The sequence below is a fragment of the Scyliorhinus canicula genome, chromosome 1 (assembly GCF_902713615.1).
Source record: "Scyliorhinus canicula chromosome 1, sScyCan1.1, whole genome shotgun sequence".
Lineage (NCBI taxonomy): Eukaryota > Metazoa > Chordata > Chondrichthyes > Carcharhiniformes > Scyliorhinidae > Scyliorhinus > Scyliorhinus canicula.
This window is the reverse complement of record NC_052146.1, coordinates 182,456,425-182,481,877: the sequence shown is the minus strand read 5'-3', so window position 1 is coordinate 182,481,877 and position 25,453 is coordinate 182,456,425. Positions and strand designations below refer to the sequence as shown.

The 25,453-nt window shown below is 46.1% G+C and overlaps 1 protein-coding gene across 1 annotated transcript in view; it reads right to left on the bottom strand.

Annotated features, from left to right (window-relative positions):
- Positions 1–6,645: 6,645 nt before the first annotated feature.
- Positions 6,646–25,453, bottom strand: part of snx5 (sorting nexin 5) — a 52,970-nt gene continuing 34,162 nt past the window's right edge. The window contains exons 7-14 of the mRNA XM_038803886.1: positions 24,672–24,767; positions 21,180–21,285; positions 20,977–21,052; positions 20,255–20,294; positions 14,826–14,912; positions 10,800–10,959; positions 10,626–10,711; positions 6,646–8,620 (exon numbers count right to left, since the gene is read on the bottom strand). Of these exons, the coding sequence (XP_038659814.1) occupies positions 8,573–8,620; positions 10,626–10,711; positions 10,800–10,959; positions 14,826–14,912; positions 20,255–20,294; positions 20,977–21,052; positions 21,180–21,285; positions 24,672–24,767 (699 nt within the window). The 3' untranslated portion in view covers positions 6,646–8,572. The remainder of the gene's footprint in view (positions 8,621–10,625; positions 10,712–10,799; positions 10,960–14,825; positions 14,913–20,254; positions 20,295–20,976; positions 21,053–21,179; positions 21,286–24,671; positions 24,768–25,453) is intronic.

Genomic DNA, 25,453 nt, shown 5'->3' with positions numbered 1-25,453 from the left:
TCGCAGCGCCAGTACCCATCAACTAAAGGCAGCTGGTAAATCAGCATTTCGAGGTGGCATTGAAACAGTTTGTGCCCTGTGGTGAATGTGTAACCACTATAATTCACACTGTACCTTACTGTGTCCCTGTGGGCTCCATCTGTGAGCCATTGTGCGGCTCTGCCCACAGGGGGAGATGAGGAGCATGTACAGGGCTCCGCCCTCGGCTCCGCCCCCAGCAGGAAGTATAAGTGCTGCGGTCCTTCGAGTCCGCCTTCAGTTCAGCACAGTCGCAGGCAGGCTCAGTTGTAAGCCGATTAAAGCCACAGTTTACTCCAACTCGTGTCTCTGAGTGAATTGATGGTCGCATCATGCCCCACCATTGCTGTTTGAGATCTGTACAACAGTACAGGGCTCTGCTACAATCACACCTGTTGTACAGTGCAGGTTATTCTCCTATGCTTGCCTTAGAGAGGGAGCAATGAAAGTTAAAACCATAGAAAATTTACGATGCAGAAAGAGGCCATTCAGCCCATCGTGTCTGCACCGGCCAAAAAGGATAAAAAAGAAACCAGACGCTCATTTTAATCCCACTTTCCAGCTCCTGTCTGTAGCCTTGCAGGTTTCAGTAGTGCAGACGGGTTACAGCACTGCAGACGCAGATCCAAGTACCTTTTCAATGAGTTGAGCATTTCAGCCTCAACCACCAACTCAAGCCGATGCTGTCTGGTAATTGACCCCTCAGCCAGGGGAAGCAAATCTTTCCTGTTCACCCTGTCAAGGCCCCTCAGTTTTGTACACAGATGGGGGAGAAGAGAGAGCTGGCCAAGATGGTGGCCTGGTAGAATGGGCTTATCTTCTCTGAAGTTAAGAATGAGAGGTCATCGCATTGAAATGTATAAGATGCTCTGAGAGTTTTTCAGGGTAGATGCAGAGATGCCATTTACCCTGGCCAGAGAGCGTAGAACTAGGGGTCAAGTCTCATAAGGCATTAGGACTAAGATTAGGGCTTGTGTTGATTTAGCCAATGGACATGATTCTCCGGAAAGGTTTCGAAGTGTGGTAGTGGAAATGCCGCGAGCTTCCCGCTGCTCGGCCGAGCAAGGCCAGCAACGCTATTCAACGTTAAATGAAGACTCACCAGCAGATTCATCAGCACCGCGCTTGCCAACGCCCCCCCCCCCCCCCCCCCCCCCCCCCCGCTCACAAGGCCGAGCAGCACTAGAAGAGCACTTGCTCAGCCAACCCCAGCCAACTCGCAACAATGGCGCCCAGGAGACTGGCCCCAAGATTGGGGGATGCAGATCTGGCCAGGCTTCTAGATGCAGTGGAGGCCAGGAGGGATGTTCTGTTGCCCCAAGGGTCCTGGAGGATCAGCCACAAGGCAGCCAGTGCTGCCTGCGACGAGGTGGCAGTAGCTGTGAGCACTGGGAGTGTGACCAGGAGGATTGGCTTCCGGTGCAGGAAAATGGTGAACAACCTACACTGGGCAGCGCAAGTGAGTAGACACCAACGCACCCCCCCCCCCCGACACACTAGACCTTTCTGTCGCCACGCAAGCATCAACCCCCCCCAACTCTCCATGTGACTCCGAACTCTCCCTCCAACCCCCCCTCTCCCGTCAACCCCCCCCCCCCCCCAACCCAACCCTTCCTTCACACACCCACCCCCACCACTGTGAACTACACCTGTGGCTAATGATGCCCTCTCTGTGTCTCCTCAGGAAAAACACTCCCACAATCGCCGGGAGAGGGCCCAGACTGTCGGTGCGATGCCGGACATAAGAATCCTCCTTCGAGGAGCGGGCCCTGGAGGTGACTGGTGTGGCTGAGGACAGAGCGGTCACCAATGTGGAGGCTGGCAGACACCGCAGAGGTGAGGAACCACCAGGCTCCACCCGGAAGACGGTGAGTTGTTATTGCCTTACTGACTGAAAGTTCAACGGCTAACAGGCTGGCTCTGTTGTAAGTATATTAAAACCGCTATTCTAATCCTATAAGCACGTGTCGGTAGAATTGTTGGTTCCAACACTGACCACATGTCCATTCTCCCGCAGGTCCTCCAGCCGACAGTGCCGGCCCATCCTGGGCAGCCCCCTCTCCAGTCTCCCAGGAGACCACCTCAGAGGAGAGCTCCGTGGAAGACATGATCGAGGCATCAGAGCTGTCATCCCCACCCTCCATTAGTGCAGATACATGCACCTCGGTGGGAAATGTTAATGGTGAGATTTCTGGGGCACAATCTGGTGAGCATCACACAGCTGCTGATGTACATCAGATGGAGGCAGGAAGCCCCAGACAAGACAGCAGTCGGAGGGCTGCTGGATCCCAGGACACAGCTGGGTCCCAGCCTGATACTTAGCCTGTGGAAGAGGTCATCCCGGAGCTGATGGAGATGATAGGGAGCGGCCGGGACATTCAGAGGGAGATGTCAGTGTCACTCCAGCAGATCCATAGCCGATTGGAGGAGTCCCGCAGGCTACAGGTGCAGGAGATGGTGCCGGCAATACGTGGCACTGAGGCCAACACTGCTGGGGTGGCGACTGCAGTGGAGAGCCTGGTGCATGACATCGGTGGCCTTAGTGAAGGTGTCCAAGGCATTGAGCAGTTGGTGACGGCCGCGGCTGAGGGTCTTGGCGGAATGTCCCACTCACTGGGGGCTGGGACCCAGTGTCAGACTGACCTTGATGAGGTTCTGTGGGACATGTCCCGCTCTCAGATGGGAATGGCCAAGGCCTGCGGAGCTGATCCCAGTTGCAGGTGGTCATTACCAAGGGCATCAGGGAACTGCCATGGCTGGCAGAGCCAGATGATGCAGGGGCAGCTGGGGCTCGAACCAGCTGCCCCTCAATCCCAAGGTGAGCCCCAGGGCCCTATGGGCACTGACGGGGTGGAGGCGCTGGGTACCAACCCAGACCAGTCCATGGAGTGGCGACAGTGGTCACCAGCTCCCCGGAGTCCCACCCCTGTGCTGAGGCTGCGGCTCACAGTCAGCACACGGGATAGGGCGGCACGACTGTGCAGGTGCCGCCGACAAGTGAACCAATATGATGCCTCTGTCACTTTCTTCCGCAATGAGGGCTGACCTCCGAACGCTTGGCCCAGCTCTCCGGGCACTCTGCCCTCCCAGGCATAGCGCATGCAGGTGATGGGCGTGAGCGAGCACTCAGCAGACAGGCAGGGGTCAGACTATGGCATGGATTGTGGAGCACAACCCAAGTGGATCCCCATGGGTGGTGGGCCATGTAGTATGTGGGAGTCATTGCCTAGCATCTCAATCACACCTTGATGCATGGACAATGCCTGAATACTGCAGGAGGCAACACCCCACACACAGCAGCCAACATCCGAACACCCAGTGGATGGGACTCAGCTCCGGGGACATGTCCGCGGCCGGAAGGTGGATGAGTGCCTCGGAGAGGGGAACCAGCGGCCGGTCCAAGTGACGTTGGGAGCAGGTGGCTGGGGTCCAGTGTGGAGAGCCCACTTCTGGAAAAGGGAGGGATGGAGGGGGAGTCAATGGGTGCATGGAGGGTACTGGGGTGGGAGACACTGCTGTTTCCGTCAAATATCCTCTCCCAATGCCTAACTGACATTGAAAGCTATGGCAGGGATTCTGGACCCAGAGCGGTCCATGGTGGTGCTTTTGGTAGTCTGGGCAGCCAGACGGCAGCAGCAGTGTCTGGAGATGGTGGACCATGAGCCGGACCCCACCCCACACCCTGAGGACCCGGCCGCTCATCACGCCAGTGGGGGAGGTCCATGGTGACCCAGGGTGTACAGGCATCGCTGGTCATTTGAACAAATCACGATCAGTGTGTGCCACAGGAGGCTCCGTCTCAACAAGCAGACAGTGTGGTACCTGTGCCATGTCCTCACTGGCTTGGCACCACGTAGAGAAGAAGAAGGAGGAGAACACCCGCTCCCGCTGACTCAAGGTTACCGCAGCCCTTAACGTTTAGACCTCGGGATCCTTCCAGGGCTTGAGTGGGTACCTGAGTGGCATCTCACAGGCCAAAACCCACAGGTGCTTCTGACGGGTCAATGAGGCCATGTATGTCTGGGCAGAAAACTACAAGAGGGGGATAGAGAACCTAGTGGAGTGGTGCAGCGACAACAATCTCTCCCTCAATGCCGGCAAAACTAAAGAGCTGGTTGTTGACTTCAGAAAGCAAAGTGCTGTACACACCCCTGTCAGAATCAACGGGGCCACGGTGGAAATGGTTGACTGATTCAAATTCCTAGGTGTGCACATCACCAAAAATCTGTCCTGGTCCACCCGCGTCGACGCTACGACCAAAAAAGCACAACAGCGCCTATACTTCCTCAGGAAGCTAAGGAAATTTGGCATATCAATACTGACTCTTACCAACCTTTACAGGTGCACCATAGAAAGCATCCTATCGGGCTGCATCACAGCCTGGTATGGCAACTGCTCGGCCCAGGACCGCAAGAAACTTCAGAGAGTCGTGAATACCGCCCAGTCCATCACACGAACCTGCCTCCCATCCATTGACTCCATCTACACCTCCCGCTGCCTGGGGAAAGCGGGCAGCATAATCAAACACCCCTCCCACCCGGCTTACTCACACTTCCAACTTTTCCATTGGGCAGGAGATACACAAGTCTGAGAACACGCACAGACTCAAAAACAGCTCCTTCCCCACTGTCACCAGTCTCCTAAACGATCCTCTTATGGACTGACCTCATTAACACTACACCCCCATATACTTCACCCGATGCCGGTGTCTATGCATTGGCATTGAGTACCTTATGTTGCCCTATTACGTATTTTCTTCTCATGTACTAAATGAACTGTTTGTACTGCATGCAGAAAAATACTTTTCACTGTACCTCAGTACACATGACAATAAACAAATCCAATCCAATCCATTCATCTTTGACATGGACCAGGCCCAGCAAGATGCCTGGGCAGCAGGTTTCTCCGCCATTGCCAGGATACCCCAGGTCCAGGGGGTAATAGATGACACGCACATTACCCTGCGCTCACCAGGACATCTGGGGGTGCCCTACGTTAACATAAAGGGGTTCCACTCCCTGAACGTACAGCTGGTGTGCGACCACCAGATGAGGAACATGCATCTGTGTGCATGCTTCCTGGGGAGTACCCACGACAGCTACATCCTGGGGCACTCCAGGATTGGCGGCTGGCTCTTGGGGGATAAGGGTACCTGCTGAGGACCTGGCTAATGACAGGAGGCATGAGGTTAGAGACTGATGCAAAGACTCGGTGCAACGAGGCCCATGTGGCCACCTGGGCTGTGACTGAGCAGTGCATTGGACTCCTTAAGATGCAGTTCCCATGCCTTGACCGCCCCGGTGGTGCACTGCTGTACACCCAGCAGAGGGTTGCCCGCTTTGTTGTGGCCTGCTGTACCCTCCACAATCTCGGTCCAGCAAGCCTGGAGGGCCAGGGAGGCCCTCATACTTGCCTGATTCACTTAGGACATAGCTTGCTCTGTCATCCCCCACTCCTATTTTCCACCCTCCCAGGGTCTGTGTCATATCACGCCAGAGTGTTGGGACTGTGTCGGCACCGTCAGCTGGTCACTGCCAAGGTCAGGGGGTGAGGATAATGCACAGATAATGACCATGATTGTCAATTCTCTATTAGCAATAGCCTCAGGCGCAGTCGTCAGTGTCCCTCGCTGAGCACTGGGGTGGCAAGCCCAGCACACCCAGGTTCTTTGCCTGTGGGCAAAGGTGGCTGCTCATCTCCTCTGCTTCCCACAGAAGCCTGTCCACCAGTTTCACATTTTCAAAAGGAATACTAATCTGCGCCAGTGTGACTAAGATGAATGACGAGAGGCTGCTGGATAAGGAGTAGCTCCCCTCAATTGAACGGCAATAGGGCTCAAGTGATAATTGGTTTCTCACCACACTACTGCGAGATCCTGATTTTGCCTACCTGATTTTGCAAACTGTTTGGCGCCTGGAACAGTTCTCTGCCTCTCCTGCTACTCACCAGCCTCGTTTCACTTGAGCGAGAGCACCCAATTAGTTTTTTTTCCAAGGCTCAGATTGATAGACTCTGGGGCATTAAGAGAATCAAGGGATTTGGGGGAAAGTAGAGTTGACAGGGCAATTTTACTTAACTTACTGGGTTGGAAACCAGAAAATGACTTTTGTTTTCGATCTCACCTAGAGTTGCTGTCTGTTGGCTTCATGTCTTACTAGATTACCAGCTCAAAATCTTCAGTGTATGACTCTCCAGCACAGGATTTGTGGAGGTGCTGCGCTGTGGCTAAAATGCTAATCAGGACACTTTCTGCCCTCCTATGGCAACATATGAAGTAGATTGGCCAGCATTTATCCCCCAACTACTAAACAAAACAGATAGCAACATGGAATCTTGGTGAATATATCCTACATTCAAACAGTGACACGTCAAAAAGTATTTCATTGACTATGTGCTTAAAATGGAGTATTGTACCCAGATCCTTTCAGATTCCCAAGAGAAGATCATGGTCAGTTCTCCCACTCCAGCTCTGCACGTATGGATCTACACAAGCTGACAGAACTGATTTATCCACTGCACGTTTGCTGTACTCTCACACGGAGGAAGACTCAATGGAGGACTTAATGGTTTCTGGGTGAAATCTGTGCAAGTGTCTGCTTTACCTCAGTAAAATAGAAAATCACCAAACAGTTTCAAACCATCTTTACTGTTCAAATTCATTCCAAAAAGGCACAAAGTATGTCAAGGCACAGAAGTATGTCATACAGGAGAGAAACGCTGAATAAGAGCCAAATATATCATTTCCATGAACCAAGCACAACTCAACAGAACAGAATTGTTAGGAACCACAACATCTGGGGAGAGAAATTCTACCCGTACCACACACACAACTCCACAACCTGATTGCTACTTATTTATTGGCTCCATTTCCTCCTTTTAGGATACAAAACACTAAGTCCAGAACTGACATTCCAGAATTGGTCAAGTGAGCTAAATCAGTGCCCTCACACACAGGGTGTCTTAAAGAAAAATGATATGGGTTGGAATTGGAGGGCAATTGACAACAGGGACAAGACCAGCTCACACGATGGAGTTTGGGGCCCAGGGATTACATTTTTTTTTTTTTTATAAAAAGGGTGAACTGGAGATCAATCCCAAAGGGAGGTGGTGATGAGGGGGTGACAAGGGAGAGGTAGAGACCAACTCAGACAGAATTTCATTCTGGGTAGTTCCCACATTGTTGTAGTTCAAGTCAATGTTAATGTACGATGAATGCACAGAGGCATCAATAACTACCCCAAAATGTCACGTCTTTTTATATATATTGGGCTTTCTGCTTTGTTAATATTTATAACTGCAGCGAATATACACAGGACATTGTTCAATGCAAAACAAATAACAGAGTTCAGAGCTTTAACAAAATTCCATTTTCCATCTCCAACACCTTCGAGGAATTACCCAAACCACACCGCGCTTTGTCAGAAAATAAAATGTAGAAATGGCAGTCACGCTTGCCATTTCCCTCATTTCTTCAGAAGCAGAACTTCCCAGGAGAAAATCCAAAATGACCTCCCCAGCATCCTCCCCTGGCCAAACAAGCCAGTGTGCAGATTGGGGGTTGGAGTGTCCTAATTTCATTGTATTTCAAAAAACAAAGCAAGAGATGCCATCAGTTTAATCCCACTATGTGCCTCAAAGTGCATAAAGCTATCAAAAATTTGAGCTCTTCTGGTCAAATTGTAATTTACTCTGAAGAAGGAGGCAAGAGGAGAGATATTAAAATATTTATAGGCAGAAATATGAGGCTCAACTTTCCAAGTGCTCTGCAGTGATGTCTTGTATAAAATGTTTTAAGTACTGATTACAAGAGCTAGTTTTTCAGGCAAGGGACTGGCGTGGGATGGGGCATAATAAACCCTAGAAAAATGCCATGAACATTTCAGTGAAATAACCAATTTCAATATCAATTCCCCCCCCCCCCCCCCCAAATTTCACCCAGGAATCAAAAACATGACTTCAGGTGTTAACTTTTAAACAGAGCCTAAAGGATAAACAAAAAATAAAATCAAAAACTATTTTAATGCAGAATGAAGAGAGCGGTCTGGAGCAGTGCAATAGGCAGGTTCTACTCATAAGTTAAAACCAGCAGATTTGGCCATCGCATACATAATTCAATGGAAGTTTTGTTAAAACTCCAAACCATGATTGAGCATAACTACAATTGTCGTAACAGGTCCCTATTTCAACATTTTTAGGTCCCTATTTTAACATTTTTTTGCATTCAATGTGCACAAAATTTGGTCCAGCTTCAGTTTTTGGAAGTCACTGTTTATGAAGTTCTACAATCAGCAGGCACTTGCGTGTAGCAAAGCTTAGCTTTTTTCCAAAAAAAAAGGAGATATTACTTTGTGCATTATCCAAGCTTTTAAGAGTTAAACAGCAGCAGAGATACAAACAGTAAAGGATATAGAACAGGAGCATGCACAACCTATCCCGTGACCAGAGTTACTGCAGCTAGATGTACAATGATTTCAGGTTGCAAATTATAGATTCATCTTCAGCGGGTCAAATAAGGTCAGTCTGAGGATTCCTGGCCTCATCCAGTCATATGGCACTAATTACTCAAGGCAGCCAAGCAGTTTTGAAGCATCTGTACATTGTTCTGAAAGAAATAGAATACACAAGTTTTAGAAGAGGCAGAGAGCATATATAAACAAAAACAAGCAAGCTATGCAAAACTTTGGAGTTGGAGTGCAGCGTCCTGTGCTGGGCACCACACTCCAGGAAGGATGTCAAGGCATTGCAGTGAGTGCACAGAAGATCTATCAGAATAATAGATGGGATGAGTGGCTTTAGTTGTGTAGATAAACTAGAGAAGCTGGAATGACTTTCCTTCTAACAAAAGGAGGGAGGGGGTTTGGGGTAAATTGTTTCCACTAGCAAGAGGGCCAGAGGACACAAATACAGTGATTGACTTAAAGTAAGAATCATGATGGTACAGAAGGAGGCCATTCAGCCCACTGAGTCCATGATGAGGGTGATTTGAAATGCACTGCCCGAGAAGGAATCAGATTTAAAAAAAAGATGCAGGGCTATGGAGAAAGTGGGTGTAGGGCCAATAAAAGGTAGCAATTTCAGAAATGGCACAGGGACAATAACTTTCTTCTGTGCTGTATGATTCTATGGAAGTGACATTAGACCAGTTGCTTTTCCAAGTTATGTATCAAACCAACAAGATTGCATGTGCTCAGTGTACAATCCGGCCCTACCACCAACGTGGCTGGTTCCCTACACAAACCGCTGATAGAACTGGCAGAGACCCAAATGGCCTCCTCCTGTTCTGAGGGAGAGCCAAAGGGACTCAAAATGTTAACTCTGCACTTGTTCCTTACAGATCTGCTGCATTTTTCTCAGCAATCTGTTCTGGTTTTAGATTCCAGCATCCACAGTATTGTGCTTACTTTGCGGCAGTTTTGTACTGATCTAGGATTCTACCTCAGGCAAGCAGAACATACAAGTTGACTTCACAGACTACCTGAAGTCCAGGCGAATGAATATTGGGGAGGGGGCTGAACAGAAGCATCCGTTGTTCTAGGGTTCTACAAACTTGGGACAGATAACAGAGATTGATTTGCAAAGTAGATACGAGTGGAGAGGTTACATGAGGTTCAATTGGCGGTACAGTGGTTAGCACTGTTGCTTCACAGCACCAGGGTCCCAGGCTCGATTCCGAGCTTGGGTCACTGTCTATGCGGAGTCTGCACATTCTCAGTGTCTGCGTGGGTTTCCTCCGGGTGCTCCGGTTTCCTTCCACAAGTCCCGAAAGACGCACTTATAGAACAGTACAGCACAGAACAGGCCCTTCGGCCCTCGATGTTGTGCCGAGCAATGACCACCCTACTCATGCCCACGTAGCCACCCTATACCCGTAACCCAACAAGCCCCATTAACCTTATTTTTTAGGACACCAAGGGCAATTTAGCCTGGCCAATCCACCTAACCCGCACACCTTTGGACTGTGGGAGGAAACCGGAGCACCCGGAGGAAACCCACGCACACACGGGGAGGACATGCAGACTCCGCACAGACGGTGACCCAGCCGGGAATCGAACCTGGGACCCTGGAGCTGTGAAGCATTTATGCTAACCACCGTGCTACCCTTGGTAGTTGAATTGGACATTCTGAATTTTCAGTGTACCCGAACAGGCGCTGGAATGTGGTGACTAGGGGATTTTCATAGTAACTTCATTGCAGTGTTAATGTAAGCTTACTTGTGACAATAATAAAGATAATTATTCAACTCAATGTATTTTTTAAAAATTCCATGCAGAGGAACAAAATTTGTAATTTCACTCACTGGAGCAACAGCGCCCCCTGGTGTGCTGTCTCACCCACTGGAGCAACATCACCCCCTGGTGTGCTGTGTCACACTAGCTGCACAAAATGCCCTCTCAGCAATTATTAGTTACAGCTGAGAATTCGGCGTTTGGGGTCTTGTGTACTGACGTGCATATAATTTGTACTGACGTGCATATAATTTGGACGGGATGGGGTAAACCACAGATGTGAACATGAATAACAGGTGTGGGTCACCAGCTGTTGTGACAGTGCTGGTATGTCCTACTACGTAATAAATAAAATCAGGCTCATTGTTGCAGACTACTCACTCTGGCGTGCTTCAGCTCCAGCTCCGTCATTTCAATCAGGTTTTTACGGAATGCTTCCACTCGCCGGCCTCGGAAAGCAGTCAGCTCTGCAAGCAGGAGAGTAGACACAAAGCTTCATCACCACAATATACGAATGGACACTTGAGGGTTTCTAGGGACCTTAGTATCTTGTACCTTGTCTTGCAGAATCTGAAAGCTTTTCAAATTTTTGACCAGATAGTTGATGCTGTAACTCCACCTGTTTCACATCTTTACCCTTCATTCGTGCTTTGTCTAGAGCTTTGTTGGCATTCTCATAATCAACAAGAGTCCTGGCTCTCCTGTACAGAAGATCCTGATAATAGAAAAATCCTGCATTAATATAGATTTAAGGATACCTGTTCCAAACCAATGCTACTTTTATAGTACATTTGCAGGTGGTGATCAAATGAAGCTTCGAACAATACTGTAAAATTGAGGACTGGAAACATGGAGGCCATTCAGCCCCTCGCACCTCTTCTGCTATTTAATCAGATCAGTTCTCAGCTCCATTTATTTGCGTTGCTCCATATTTTTTATATCCTGATCAAATATACATATTTTAAATCAGAGTCTTGAAACCCCTATTGTCCCCCAGCATTTTTGGGGCAGAGAACTCCAGATTTCCATTACCCAGTGTGCACAGGAGTTCTCGGTGATTTTCTCCTGAATGGCCCAAGCTCTAAACTTCAGGTTCCTGGTTCTTGATTCCCTCCTAGGAGGAATTAGAAATCAAAGTGGTGTATCCTGCCTTTGAAGGAATATGCGTGAAGAGGTCATGTTTTAACAAACAACCCAGAAGGAAGAAAAACATTAAAAGCAGAGAAGAACATTGGTCCCAATTATTTTTTCCAATTTGGCAGTGGGAAAAAAAAGAGGAGAACACAAAACAACATTTGGTTAAACTCCCATGCTTTGTTAAATAACAAATCTGCTACTGGAACTGCTCGTGCCACTGTTGTTTCCAGTGCCAAGAAGGTCAATGTGTCATGTGTGGTGATGGCATGGTTTATTTGTGCTGTAATTCATCGACTGACCACTAGGATTCAGGTGACTTCAGACTGACTGGAGAGCTGGAAGTGAGAGGTTGCTTGTGCATGTTAATACTGTTATTCATCTGTTGTTTGGTGTAGTTGTCCCACAATTAATGTTAATAAATCCTTTATAGCTTTAGCTGCAAGTGCTCTTGTAATATAAATCAGGCCATCCGACAAGAATATTACACCATGAACATCCAAGTCTTTGCAGTAAGATCAGGGTGACTGATCAACTTCTTGTTACTTGTGAAGCCCTAGCTTACTGGCCTGAAAACTGGTATTTATACTTCTTGCACTGTTGGATTTGCCAGTTTGTATTTTACATCTGAACCCATTGCTGCTTTCACCAATAGGGGAAAATAATCTAAATCCATGTGAAATTTTAAACCTGTCAAATTACATACAGTAATGTGATAATGGCCAGACAATCTCCTTTGCTGATGTTAAGGGATAAATATTGGCGAGGATACAAAAAAACAACAAACAAAAAAAAACAACTTGTCTGATCTCCTTCAAAATGGGATATTTTCTGTCCACCCGAGAAGGCAAACAGGGTCTCTGCCAAAAGACAGCATCCCCGACAGTGAAGCACCAAGTTCTGGCTTAACTCATGGGTTTAAATCTCTGGAGTGGGGTTTGAACCCATGACCTTCTCGAAAATAGAGTGCAACTGACTGAGCCAAAGTTGACAGGGCAGCTTGTTTTTGGTCCAAACTGAAAGACTGGAAAGGTCGCTCCATCTGGTAGCTCGGAGGGGAAGATGAGAGAGTGTTCAGAGGACCAGCCCCCAGCTGGAAATGGCTGGCAGCAGAATGTGAGAAAGATGAAGTGCAGCTATGGACTCATTTTTTTAAAAAACTTGCAAAAGCACCTTTCCACTGCTCCTGACCCGCTCTGAAACCTCACTCCAGGATGACACTGAAGCACCAGTAATTTCAGAATTTTGGCATAGCAAATCAATTCAAGAAAAAAAAGACAATTTTTTTTTTTTTTTTTTAAAACAGGTTTAGTCTAAAAGGTCCGCATTCACAAAAAGAACCAGAAGGAAAATTAAGATTTAAAAAAGTTTCATGCAATTTTTTCCCAAAGACAACTAAAGCAGACTACCCGAAAGGATAGCAAATTCAGATTCAATTGATCGAGAACTACATTCATGCTTGGAAGTGAAAAACTCGCAGGAGCTAAAAGCAAAGAGCAGGGGAGTGGAGGATGAATTGGATAACTTTAAGAACCAGCAAAAGCACAAATGGGCTCCTAACGCTGTACGGTTCGATGGACAAGATGCTGCAAAGGCAGGAAAAATGGCACAGCCATCTGGTGGCTACATTTATATAGCACAGAGAACGAAGTATGAAACAATGTGCTGCCAAAAAGTTACCAGAAGCCAGAGTTCGGTTAATAAGTGACTAATAGGGAGAAAGACATGCACTCATGCACTGCAGTGCAGGGTATAAAGCTCAGTTTGCATTCAGAAAAAAGTGAACAAACTTCTGTCCTGAAGTCAGCATGCCTGCTCCAGACTATTTTTAGGTGAACATTGTTGTTTCCAAAAAATAAATAAATCAGCCAACACAACAACCACTTCTCTGCTGCACAAGCACAAAAATCACCAAATAGGAAGTTAGCCTTGGTGTCTGAATAATGTTCCTCCACTGGATGTTGCCTGGTATGGAGGGAAGATCTTACGAGGGAAGGCTGAGGGACTTGAGGCTATTTTCGTTAGAGAGAAGGCTAAGAGGCGACTTAATTGAGGCATACAAGATGATCAGAGGATTAGATAGGGTGGACATTGAGAGCCTTTTTCCTCAGATGGTGATGTCCAGCACGAGGGGACATAGCTTTAAATTGAGGGGAGATAGATATAGGACAGATGTCAGAGGTAGGTTCTTTACTCAGAGAGCAGCAAGGGCGTGGAATGCCCTGCCTGCAACAGTAGTGGACTCGCCAACATTAAGGGCATTTAAATGGTCATTGGATAAACATATGGATGATAAGAGAATAGTGCAGATGGGCTTTAGAGTGGTTTCATAGGTCAGCACAACATCAAGGGCCAAAGGGCCTGTACTGCGCTGTAATGTTCTATGTTCTATGTTGCTGGAACTCCCTTGTCAACAGCGCCGTGGCTGTACCTACACCACATGGGCTGCAGTGATTTCAAGGCAGCTTACCATCACATGGATAATAAATGCTGGTGTAGCCAGTGAAGCACACACCCCATCAGCAAATAAACAAATATTTTTTTTTAAAAAGAGAAGCACCTGATTAGATCAAAATCGCCAACGGGCTGGTTTGTTGAAAAGAAAAATCACATGCACTGAAAAGCAGTCAGTGAAGAGCTTCTGTCCACTGAATTGATATACTTAGATTTGTAGTTCCAGGTCATATTTAAGTGAAACAAGCCAAATTGTATTGGACACTATCTGCAAATGTATGTTAAATGTCAGAGGCTACAAAAGCCCCACCTTTGGTCCAGGAGGCCTCAGAATTTGACACAAGTACAGGCGAAGGGAAAGTACTCCAGTCACAAGGCTGTTGCAGAGTTTGACATAGTTTTTATATTGTACAAATGGAGCAATGTTATATTAGCAGATTTTTTTCTTTTTTTAAATTAGAGTACCCAATTATTTTTTTCCAATTAAGGGGCAATTTAGCGTGGCCAATCCACCTACCCTGCACATCTTTGGGTTGTGGGGGCGAAACCCACGCAAACACAGGGAGAATGTGCAAACTCTACATGGACAGTGACCCAGAGCGACGATTGAACCCGGGACCTCGGCGCCGTGAGGACGCAGTGCTAACCCACTGCGCCACCGTGCTGCCCTTGGGAACAGGTAAATAACCTAGTAACGCACAGGGAAGATCTGTTGAATTTATTCTGATGCATAAACATCAAGATCAAATGACATACTCTGAAAATCAAAATTAGGTCTGGGGAATGATAACCAAAGGATCAATTATAAAGGAAGGCTTGGCAGGAGGATAAACGGTAATCCTAAACCCAATCTATTGTAACAAAACAAAAATGATAGCACCATTCTGAATGGGCCGAGTGGCCTTGTATGATGAGCAAATCTCGAAATCTCTGGATGACTTTACAAAGCTGAACGAGGTGATATTGAAAACTAATATGCTTCAGTTATGTTACCTTTGCTGCCTGTATATCTCTCATATAGTACTTCAACAGTTCGGTCAGCTTCAAGTCTTCATCACTTGACACCCGTCCTTCTACTTTCTGTAGTTAAGCAGGAAGAAATGATCAGCAAAAGGAAACTCTGCTTTAGAATTAAGCCAGAATCAACAGTCAAGTTAACTTTAACCAGAAGTTTAAACATTTGATACAATGAATTATTCTAAAGTACCACTTTTGGTACAGATTTGATTATTACAGGTTATGCAGCACAAGTGCCACACCACCACTCACCTCTACAGTTAGCAGTTTGTTATTTACATGTCAGACACTAGCCAAAACATCACTGCAGCCACCCTGGCTGAAATTAATGTTCCCTCTAATCTTTTTGTTGTGCACTGCCTATTTGTTGCATGGTGCACATTCACCAAGGCTTTTATAGCAGCACCTCCCAAATCCATGGCTATACCATTTAGACCCACACACACACAATTAGGCTTTTCTTTGCTTAAATTGGCACTATACTCACGTTAAGGAAACCAGTTTGATGGGCATAAGCTGGACAGCGAGAGTGAGGTGGTGCTGTATTGTACTAAATCTTTTGGCTCTGGAATAAGTTAAGACATGATGTTGGGGCCTGTAAGTGGTGAACAGGCGAGGTTACACAAAGATAAATCACTTGGTTGCATGGTGTACCGAAAACAACCTCTCTAAATGGTCGGAAAACCAAGGAACTGATCATTGACTTTAGGAAGCATTGCATTACACACACCCCTGTCGCATCAATGGCTCCGAAGTGGAGATGGTCGATAGCTTTAAGTTCCTGGGGGTCACCATCACCAACAGTCTGTCATGGCCCACTCACGTTGATCCAAAAGTCAAGAAATCCAACAACGTCTCTACTTCCTATGGAAGCTAAAGAAATTCAGTATGTCTGCATCAACTCTCAAACTTCTACAGATGTGCCATAGAGAGCATTCTATCTGCCTGCATCACAGCTTGGTATGGCAACTGCTCGGCCCAAGAGTGTGGTGAACTCAGCCCAACTCATCACACAAGCTATCCACCCGCCCATTGATTCTGTATACACCTCCCGCTGCCTCAGGAAGGCAGACAGCATTATCAGAGGCCCCTCCCACCTAGGTATTGCCTTCTTCCAGACCCTTCCATCAGGCAGAAGATAAAGTGACCCACACATCCAGACATAGGAACAGCTTCTTCCCCACAGCTACTAGACTCCTCAATGACTCCCCCTCGGACTGATCTGTTCCCTGTAAGAATAATATTCACGGTGTCCTATGCTGCTCTTGCTCATGTATTTGCTTTGTTTGGCCCCTTGTTTCACATTGTAATCAAATCACTGTTTGTCGATGTACCATTTGTCAGTATACTCTGTCGATTTTTTTTCTACTACATACGTACTGTGTACATTCCTTGGCTGCAGAAAAATACTTTTCACTGTACTTCGGTACATGTGACAATAAATCAAATCAAGAAATATTTAATAGACACCAGAATACAACCGCCATAACCTCATGGCTTAGTTAGAAACATAGGAACAGGAGGAAGCTACTTATCCTCGTCTGTTCCAGCATTTCTTTTTAAGATTATGGCTGGGTGTTAAATTCCACTTATCCGCTTTTGCTTCACATCACAGAAAATGGTCACGTAACAACAAATCTCAAACTTAATCTGGAGACATTTCAGGTCACATTTCACAGCCTGATGTGACCATCAATTCACAAGACACATGGTTGGAAGTGAACAGTGGTTTTAATAATCTCACAACGGAGCCTGCCTGCGACGAGATGAACTGGCAGGCAGGCTCAGACTGCCAAGCTTTATACAACCAGTTGGTGGGAGGAGCCATGGGCGGAGCCAAGGGTGGAGCCCAGTACAAACTCCCGTACACTCCCAGTACATCTCCCCCTAGGGGCAGAGCCGCGCAACTGCTCGTGTGCCGAGCTTACACAGACATAGTACATATGTAATAACATTGAGAATTACACTACTGTGATTCACCACACAGCCTTCGGGCAGTGAATAGAATTTGAGATGCGTGTTATTTCTTGGAGTCTTCATAACAGAGTTCTCACTTGGAAGACAGTACCTTCTGCTGGAAACCTGTATTTAACTATGGCCAGTGTAGGATATCAAAATAAACCTTCTGTTTTCTTTTCCTCTACCCTCCCAAATTCCAGTTGTGACCAGTGATTAAAATACACCTCAGTGCTGATAAATACCAGGTGTCATCAAGTCAGTTGATGAAGCTCCTCGCTGTCTCTCTTTCCATGGTTTTTGCCAATTACTTTCATTTCCCTTGGCTTTTCTTGCAAAGTTTTGCCTTTCAAAAACACATACAGAAACGATGGGCAGGATAAAGACCATCTAGGCCTGCCCTCAGGTCTCCAGTCCCCCTGCATCACAACAGAGAGCCCACTAGACAGTGGGAGCAACAGAAGAGACTTAACAGATAAAAGAAACATAAAATTGGGGGTGGCTGCCTCACAGCATCAGAGACCAGAGTTCAATTCCAGCCTTGGGCAACTGTGTGGTGTTTGCACTTTCTCCCAGTGTCTGCATGGGATTCCTCCCACAATCCAAAGAAGTGCAAGTGGTGCAATGTGGTGGATTGACCATACCAAATTGCCCTTTAGTGTCCAAGGCGTGTAGGTTAAGTGGGGTTACAGGAATAGCACGGGGAGTGGGCCTGGGTGGGTTTTCTTGTTCTTTCAGAGGTACAGTGTAGACTTGATGGGCCTCCTTCTGCACTATAGGAATTTTACAGCTCTATAAATAGCACACTGGGCTAAATCGCTGGCTTTTAAAGCAGACCAAGGCAGGCTAGTGCACGGTTCAATTCCCGTACCAGCCTTCCCGAACAGACGCCAGAATGTGGCGACTAGGGGCTTTTCACAGTAACTTCATTGAACATTGAAGCCTACTGGTGACAATAAGCGATTTTCATTTTTCAGAAAAAATGGAAAATACTTCCGAAACCTCCTTATTCGATGGAAACCAGCCCAGGGGACTACATTGACCAAGTTATTCCCACAACAGTTCGGTCCAGACATTAAAAAATTGTCGTCCAATTAAGGGCCAATTTAGCATGGCCAATTCACGTACTCTGCACACCTTTGGGTTGTTGGGGCGAAACCCACGTAGACACGAGGAGAATGTGTTCTGCCCAGATGTATTAGAAAATAGGAAAAGGCACTCACTTGACCCTTCGAGCCTGTTCCACCATTCATCATCATGGCTGACCATTCAATTCAATGATATGGAGATGCCGGCGTTGGATTGGGGTAAGCCCAGTTCAATTCAATAGCCTGATCGTGCCTCCCCACCATATCATTTGATTCTCTTCCCCCCCCGCCCATATTCTTTAATCCAAGTGCTATATCTAACTGTTTCTTGAAGACAATGTTTTGGTTTAAACTACTTCCTGTGGTAATGAATGCCACAGGCTGACCACTGTCTGGGTGAAGAAATTCCTCCTCATCTCAGTATTAAACAGTCTACCCCGTATCCTCAGAATGTGACCCGGGAACATTGTTCTTGCATCTAACCCGTCTAGTCTGGTTAAAATTTTGTAGGTTCCTACGAGATACCCCTAATTTTTCTGAACTCCTAATTTTTCTGAACTCCAGCGAATACAATCCTAACCGACTCAACCTCTCCTCGTACGTCAGTCCTGCCATCCCAGGAATCAGCCTGGTAAACTTTCGCTGCACTCCTTCCACAGCAAGAATATCCTTCCTCAGCTAAGGAGACCAAAACTGCACACTATTCCAGGTGTGGCCTCCCCTCGTTTTTGTCCCCCCCAAAAGAAAGTTGGGGCAGCACAGTAACACAAGTGGATAGCACTGTGGCTTCACAGCGCCAGGGTCCCAAGTTCGATTCCCCGCTGGGTCACTGTCTGTGCAGAGTCTGCACATTCTCCCAGTGTCTGCGTGGGTTTACTCCGGGTGCTCCGGTTTCCTCCCACAGTTCAAAGACGTGCAGGTTAGTTGGATTGGCCATGATAAATTGCCTTAGTGACCAATTGCCTTAGATGGGGTTATTGGATTACAGGTGATAAGGGTGGAAGTGAGGGCTTTAAGTGGGTCAGTGCAGACTCAATGGGCCTCCTTCTGCACTATGTTCTATGTTCAACAAGGCCCTGTATAATTACAGCAGGACATCCCTGCTCCTGCACTCAAAATCTCTTGCTATGAAGGCCAACATATAATTTGCCTTCTTTACTACCTGCTGCACTACATGCATACCTTCAGTGGCTGGTGTACACCCAGGTATTGTTGCACATTCCGCTCTCCTAATTTATGGCCATTCAAATGATAATCTGCCTTCCTGTTTTTGCTACGAATGTGGATAACCTCGTATTTATCCACATTATACTGCAACCGCCATTCATTTGCCCACTCACTCAACTTGTCCAAATCACACTGAAGTATCCCTGCATCCTCCTCACTGCTCACCCTCCCACCCAGCTTTGTAACATAACCGGGATTAAAGAACTAGCCAGCTCAAATATTAAAAATACCCTTCCAATAATGACTTTGAATTGCTGGGAATAATTCATTTGGGCTTTACTCAGCACAAACCACGACGTTCCCCAAGATATTCCTTACAGTAGCTGTCCTTTAACAGCAAATTGACTGTCACCATCTCTTTCCTCCCAGATTTCACTAATGCCTGGCTTGCACCCACCGGTCATTCCGACTCGTAACAAGGATGTTAATAACTAGCTGTGAACTAACTCTCAAATCATCTATCAGGAAACTGTCCCACCTCAATAAATCATCCAGTTAACAGAATCAAAAAGTCTGTGAACCAAAGTGCTGTCTTCAAGTAAGGATTTTTTTTTTCATTCTCCACCCCTCCACAGGATGTCACCACTTGTGCAAATTAACAAGTTTGTGTTCTTTTTTTAATTTGATGAATTTTAGTAATATCACCGTTCAAAATATAATCAATGAATGAGCGGAAAGGAGTTAGTCTATTGAAAAAGTTATCATTCCTACAGAGTCATCGGTTTATTGGTATTACATGAAGGTGCAAGCCCAAATTAACAGAAGCCATTGACATTAGGGATGGAAAAAAAAACAAAGATGCTGTCAGGGAGATGGATTTAAGAATCCAACATAGAGTTAATTGACTGCTGAACAAAAAAAAAAAAAAATCTGTCAAAGCATCAGTGAAGACCGAGCCAAGACAGGTGAAATGGAGTGGAGCTACAGGCCACCCATGATGGTGGAACAGGGTTGTGGGGCGGAATAGTGCATTTCCTACAAAAACATCACAAACGTCAGTATTTAATGAATGTCCATAAATAACATGCTGTACGTTAATAATTTTTTTAAACAAGGATCTGCTTTCATTCATTTATTTTTCATTTAGTACCCAAAATGACTCGGACACTGTTTGTGACAATAAAGATTACTTACCCTGAGTTTCTCAAAAAGCTCACAAAGTTTCATGTAGTAGCTAGAAAAAAAAATCATTTTCTTTCATAAAGAACGATTTCAGTAATTTCCCACATTATTTTCTCTTCGCCGCGACCATGAACAAACTAAATGGGGTTTCAGGTGTACTGAAGACTCGATCTTTCCAACTCAACCGTGAAACAACTTTCAAACCCCAGAAACCTGTTCTAATCCCACCCCCCCGGCACCCCTTCGTTGGGTAAAGTGCAAGTTTCAGGACAAAGCTGTTTGACTGACAGCCCAGCCACCGCCTTGAACATCCACACCCTCCATCACCAACTATAGTGCACAATCTACAGGAAACACTGGAGCAATGTTTGAGGGGACACGCTCACCTCTTCCACTACCAAAAATGCCCACACCCACCCCTAAAGAACCACCAAGAAGAACACAAGGGGAGCTGGTACACGGCAAGACCAATGCCCTCAAATTCCAAAAAGGCACATACTATCCAGACTTGAACACATGCCGCCACTGCCAGATCAAAATCAGGGAATGCCTTCATCACACGGATTACAATGAGTCAAAAAGGCAGCTCATCACTACCTCCTCGACAGAGCAACTAGGAAAGGACAAATAATGCCGGCCTTGTCCAAAACAGCGCAAATGGGAATTTCACAATAAGGCCCGTTACGCAGAGGTTCAACCAGGAGGTGACCATACATGACAACCAAAGGACTCACTTGTTCAGTGGAGCTTTATTGTCTATCGCAAGTTCATAGCAGGAAGAGGATAAATGAAGGTAATCGTCAGAAACGTCTGGGGAAATAAAGACAGCTCCCATCAACTCAAATTTATACTTGATCATATTTTTTTTATTGCCCAAAAGTCAATGTTAATTCTTAATAAAACAAAAAGCAGTGAATGTAACTAGCCAATGACATACTTTTGTGCGATCTTGTCATTTTTTCAGCTTTTGTTGCCGAATCTTTAATTTTGATGCCATATTCGACAAGAAATGTCTTCTCGTGTTCAAAGAATTCATCACCATCCTGCAGAAGAAAAAAGGTGTTAATTGTTTTTTTTTTTAAAACACTGGGATGTTTAGCACAGGGCTAAATCACTGGCTTTGAAAGCAGACCAAGGCAAGCCAGCAGCACGGTTTGATTCCCGTAACAGCCTCCCTGAACAGGCGCCGGAATGTGGCGACTAGGGGCTTTTCACAGTAACTTCATTTGAAGCCTACTTGTGACAATAAGCGATTTTCATTTCATTATTCACCCAACTATGCTCGACATAAGCCTCCTGATTTATTAATACTACCTTATACTTCTGGTCCTTGTTGGGCCATTCAGGAGTGATTTCAGGAAGCACTTCTTTATAAAGGCTAGTGGAAATCTGGATCTTTCCCCTACCCTCACAAACGGTAGGCTCAGTCAATTGCAAGTTTCAAAATGAAGCCTGGTAGGCTTTTTTGTTGGGCACTGGCATCAAGGGATATGGAGCACAGGATGGTAAATCGGAGCTAAGTTACAGACCAGCCATATCTAATTGAATGATAGAAGACATGGAGGAGCTGAACTGCCTTCTCCTGTCCATGGCCCACAACTAAACCATTGCCGACAGGAATTCCCCTCAAGTGCCATCAACTACAGGTGCTAGGCTCCAAGCTGATCTGGGAAATCAGTTTTCATTAGAAACAACTTTAGACATCGGCATTCCAAAGTTACCTAGTTTTTAAAGACAGTTCTGGCACAGGGTTAAATTGGCAGACTACCCACCTAAAGATTACATATTACATGGCATTTAGCAGCACTGAAACAGGTAATTCCACCCAAAAAAACATCTAAGTCAGTTTTATACTTTAGACAAGCTTCCACTTGTACCTCATCCAACCCAAACAACATATCCTTATATTCCTTTCTCCTTCACATGCATGTGTAGCTTTCCCTTCAATACACCCATGCTCCTTACCTCAAGCTCATCCTATTTTAATAATATGGATAAAGACATTTCTCAAACTCCCTACTGGTGTAGGAACCTTACATAGGGGCTGGTTTAGCTCACAAGGCTAAATCGCTGGCTTTTAAAGCAGACCAAAGCAGGCCAGCAGCACGGTTCGATTCCCGTACCAGCCTCCCCGGACAGGCGCCGGAATGTGGCGACTAGGGGCTTTTCACAGTAACTTCATTGAAGTCTACTCGTGACAATAAGGGATTTTCATTTCATTTCACATAGACCAGAACAAACACCTTCATAATTTGAAAGATCTCCATTAGCCCACTGCTCTGCTTTCCCTTTCCTGGAGAAGAGCATCCCAGCCTTTCCTGCCAAGTATAACATCTGAGTTCAGGTACCATGGTTTTATTTTGCACCCTTTTTCAAAATTATATATATTTTATTTCAAACAGTTACATTAACAAACTGTCATGAGAGAGTCCTTTTAAGAAAAATGTGTTTTATCAAATGGCTGCAGTGATTGGGCAGCACGGTAGTTAGCATAAATGCTTCACAGCTCCAGGGTCCCAGGTTCGATTCCCGGCTGGGTCACTGTCTGTGTGGAGTCTGCACGTCCTCCCCGTGTGTGCGTGGGTTTCCTCCGGGTGCTCCGGTTTCCTCCCACAGTCCAAAGATGTGCAGGTTAGGTGGATTGGCCATGCTAAATTGCCCGTAGTGTCCTAAAAGGTAAGGTTAGGGGGAGGGGGGGTTGTTGGGTTACGGGTAGAGGGTGGATACGTGGGTTTGAGTAGGGTGATCATGGCTCGGCACAACATCGAGGGCCGAAGGGCCTGTTCTGTGCTGTACTGTTCTATGTTCTATGATGTCATTGTGGGATGGAGCTGGAATTTGGTCTTTCACTTTTCTCTTGAGCTGGGAGCTGCTGTGTCTTAGTTTCGTTTTCAGTTGAAAGCTGTATTCAACTTCAAGGAAGTTGGATTCTCTTTCTCGGTGTTAAAAAGGTGTTCAGATCACTTGATAATTTAAACGTGATACCTGCTTTCTGTGGACATTTCAAACCTGTCTTTTGATTTATGGATGTTGTTAGGAGAAGTTATTAAGGGTTACCTATAGAGCATTGTATCTGTGGGGATTATCAGTGTTGGTAGTTGATAAATATTACTGTGTGTGTTTATAAAGTGTTAACTGAATTCATAGAATAAACATTGTTTTTGTTTTAAAATATACTTTAGCTCTCTGTTGTATCACACCTGTAAAGTGGGCCCTTGTGCTCCCCATAACCAAAATCTATTAAAGGTTGTGGGTCAGGTGAACTCCATGATATACTTTGGTGTTCTCTAAACCCTGGCCCATAATACTTGCAACAGGTTACAAACAGTTTAATTTCCCCCCCCCCTCCACCCCACTCTTCCCAAAATAATGCCCTATTTTCCCTTCCTACCCCTCAGCTCCCCTTCCTCCTTGGCAATGAAAAATTATTTAAACAGGGACAGGTCAGCTTCCATCTCATGAAGAACCTTTCTTCCGACGGAGTACGTATTTAATTTTCTCCAACTTCAATAATTCAAGCCAGATCTCCCAGCCATGCAGAAACCCCCGGTGGCATCGCTGGTCTCCAATTAATTAGGATTCACCACCTTCCAATCAGCGAGGTGAAGGCCACCACGTCAGTATCTCTCCTCTTCTCTTCTCCTCCCCCCACTCTTTCCCCTCCTCACGGTGTCAGCTTGACCCACAGTATCTCTGATATGGTGTCAAACACGGCAACTCAAAAACTGCTCAACTTTGAGCACTCCCAGAGCGTAGTGCCTTTTCACAACAGATCAGAACTGTGCACAGTAACATGGTCTAACCAAATGTGTTAGAAGTTAAACATTAGCCTCGGCTTTCAGTTCCAGCACTCTAGAAATTCATTTTTACAAAAAAGTTAAAGTGCCCACCAATTCTTCCCCCCCCCCCCCCCCCCCCCCCCCCCCAATGAAGGGGCAATTTAGTGTGGCCAATCCACCTATTTTTGGCTGCATATCTTTGGGTTGTGGGGGGTGAGACAGACAGTGACCCGGGGCCAGGATTGAACCTAGGTCCTCAGCGCCGTGAGGCAGTAGTGCTAACCACTGCACCACCGTACTAGAACTGAATTTCAGTTCTTCATTTGACATTTGTGACCTTATTAACGTGCATCATCATCATAAGCAACTGGAGTTTCAACAGCAACACCCTTCAACAATTTGAGTAACCGGTAGTAAGTTTTCTGCAGCCAGCTTGCTAGCCGATAAGCTACGGTTCCAAATGTTCTGACCCGAAGATTAATGTTCAGGCAGCAGCAGAAACTCTGTTGAGTCAGGTACAACGGCCGTTGAAAACAATGCAATTGAATCTTCTCAAGGACTCTGAAACACTTTCCCACTGCACTTATAATCCCAAGTTACCTTTAGATCCCAATTTTCCCACCCATTTAAAAAAAAAAATGACCAGTTACCTTGGCTCCAGAGACAAGTACTTCGTCGGCAGTCTTCATCACGCTCTTTAAAAAACCACCAAACATCTCCTTTGTGTTCTTCCTTCGGACACTTAGCTGGAATATAAACAGAAGAAGGTTAGTAAGGTTAGCAAAGATTAGCATATAATGAATTCTCACAATATGCTGATGGTCAGCTTCTCTACATCTCTGATCCAGTTTCATCTCTCCTCTAATATTTTCTATTCTTGAACAATTTGTCATAGAATTTACATTGCAGGAGGCCATTCAGCCCATCGAGTCTGCACTGGCTCTTGGAAAGAGCACCCTACCCAAGGTCAACAACTCCACCCTATCCCTATAACCCAGTAACCCCACCCAACACTAAAGGGCAATTTTGGACACTAAGGGCAATTTATCATGGCCAATCCACCTAACCTGCACATCTTTGGACCGTGGGAGGAAACCGGAGCACCCGGGAGGAAACCCACCCACACACGAGGAGGATGTGCAGACTCCGCACAGAGAGTGACCCAAGCCGGAATCGAACCTGGGACCCTGGAGCTGTGAAGCGATTATGCTATCCACAATGCTACCGGGCGACACAGATTTTAAAATTAATTCACAAAAAAAAAGGGAGAAACTTCCCATTAACTCAGTTACCTTCTTTCTCCCCTCCCCTTCAAGGTCCCAGTAAACAGTTTGAGGTATTTAGGAATTTTAAATACATGATCCCTTGAAGCCCTTTTACACTCAACTTTAACCCTTTGTTGGAACTTGAGGCAGAACTTAGCACATTGGTA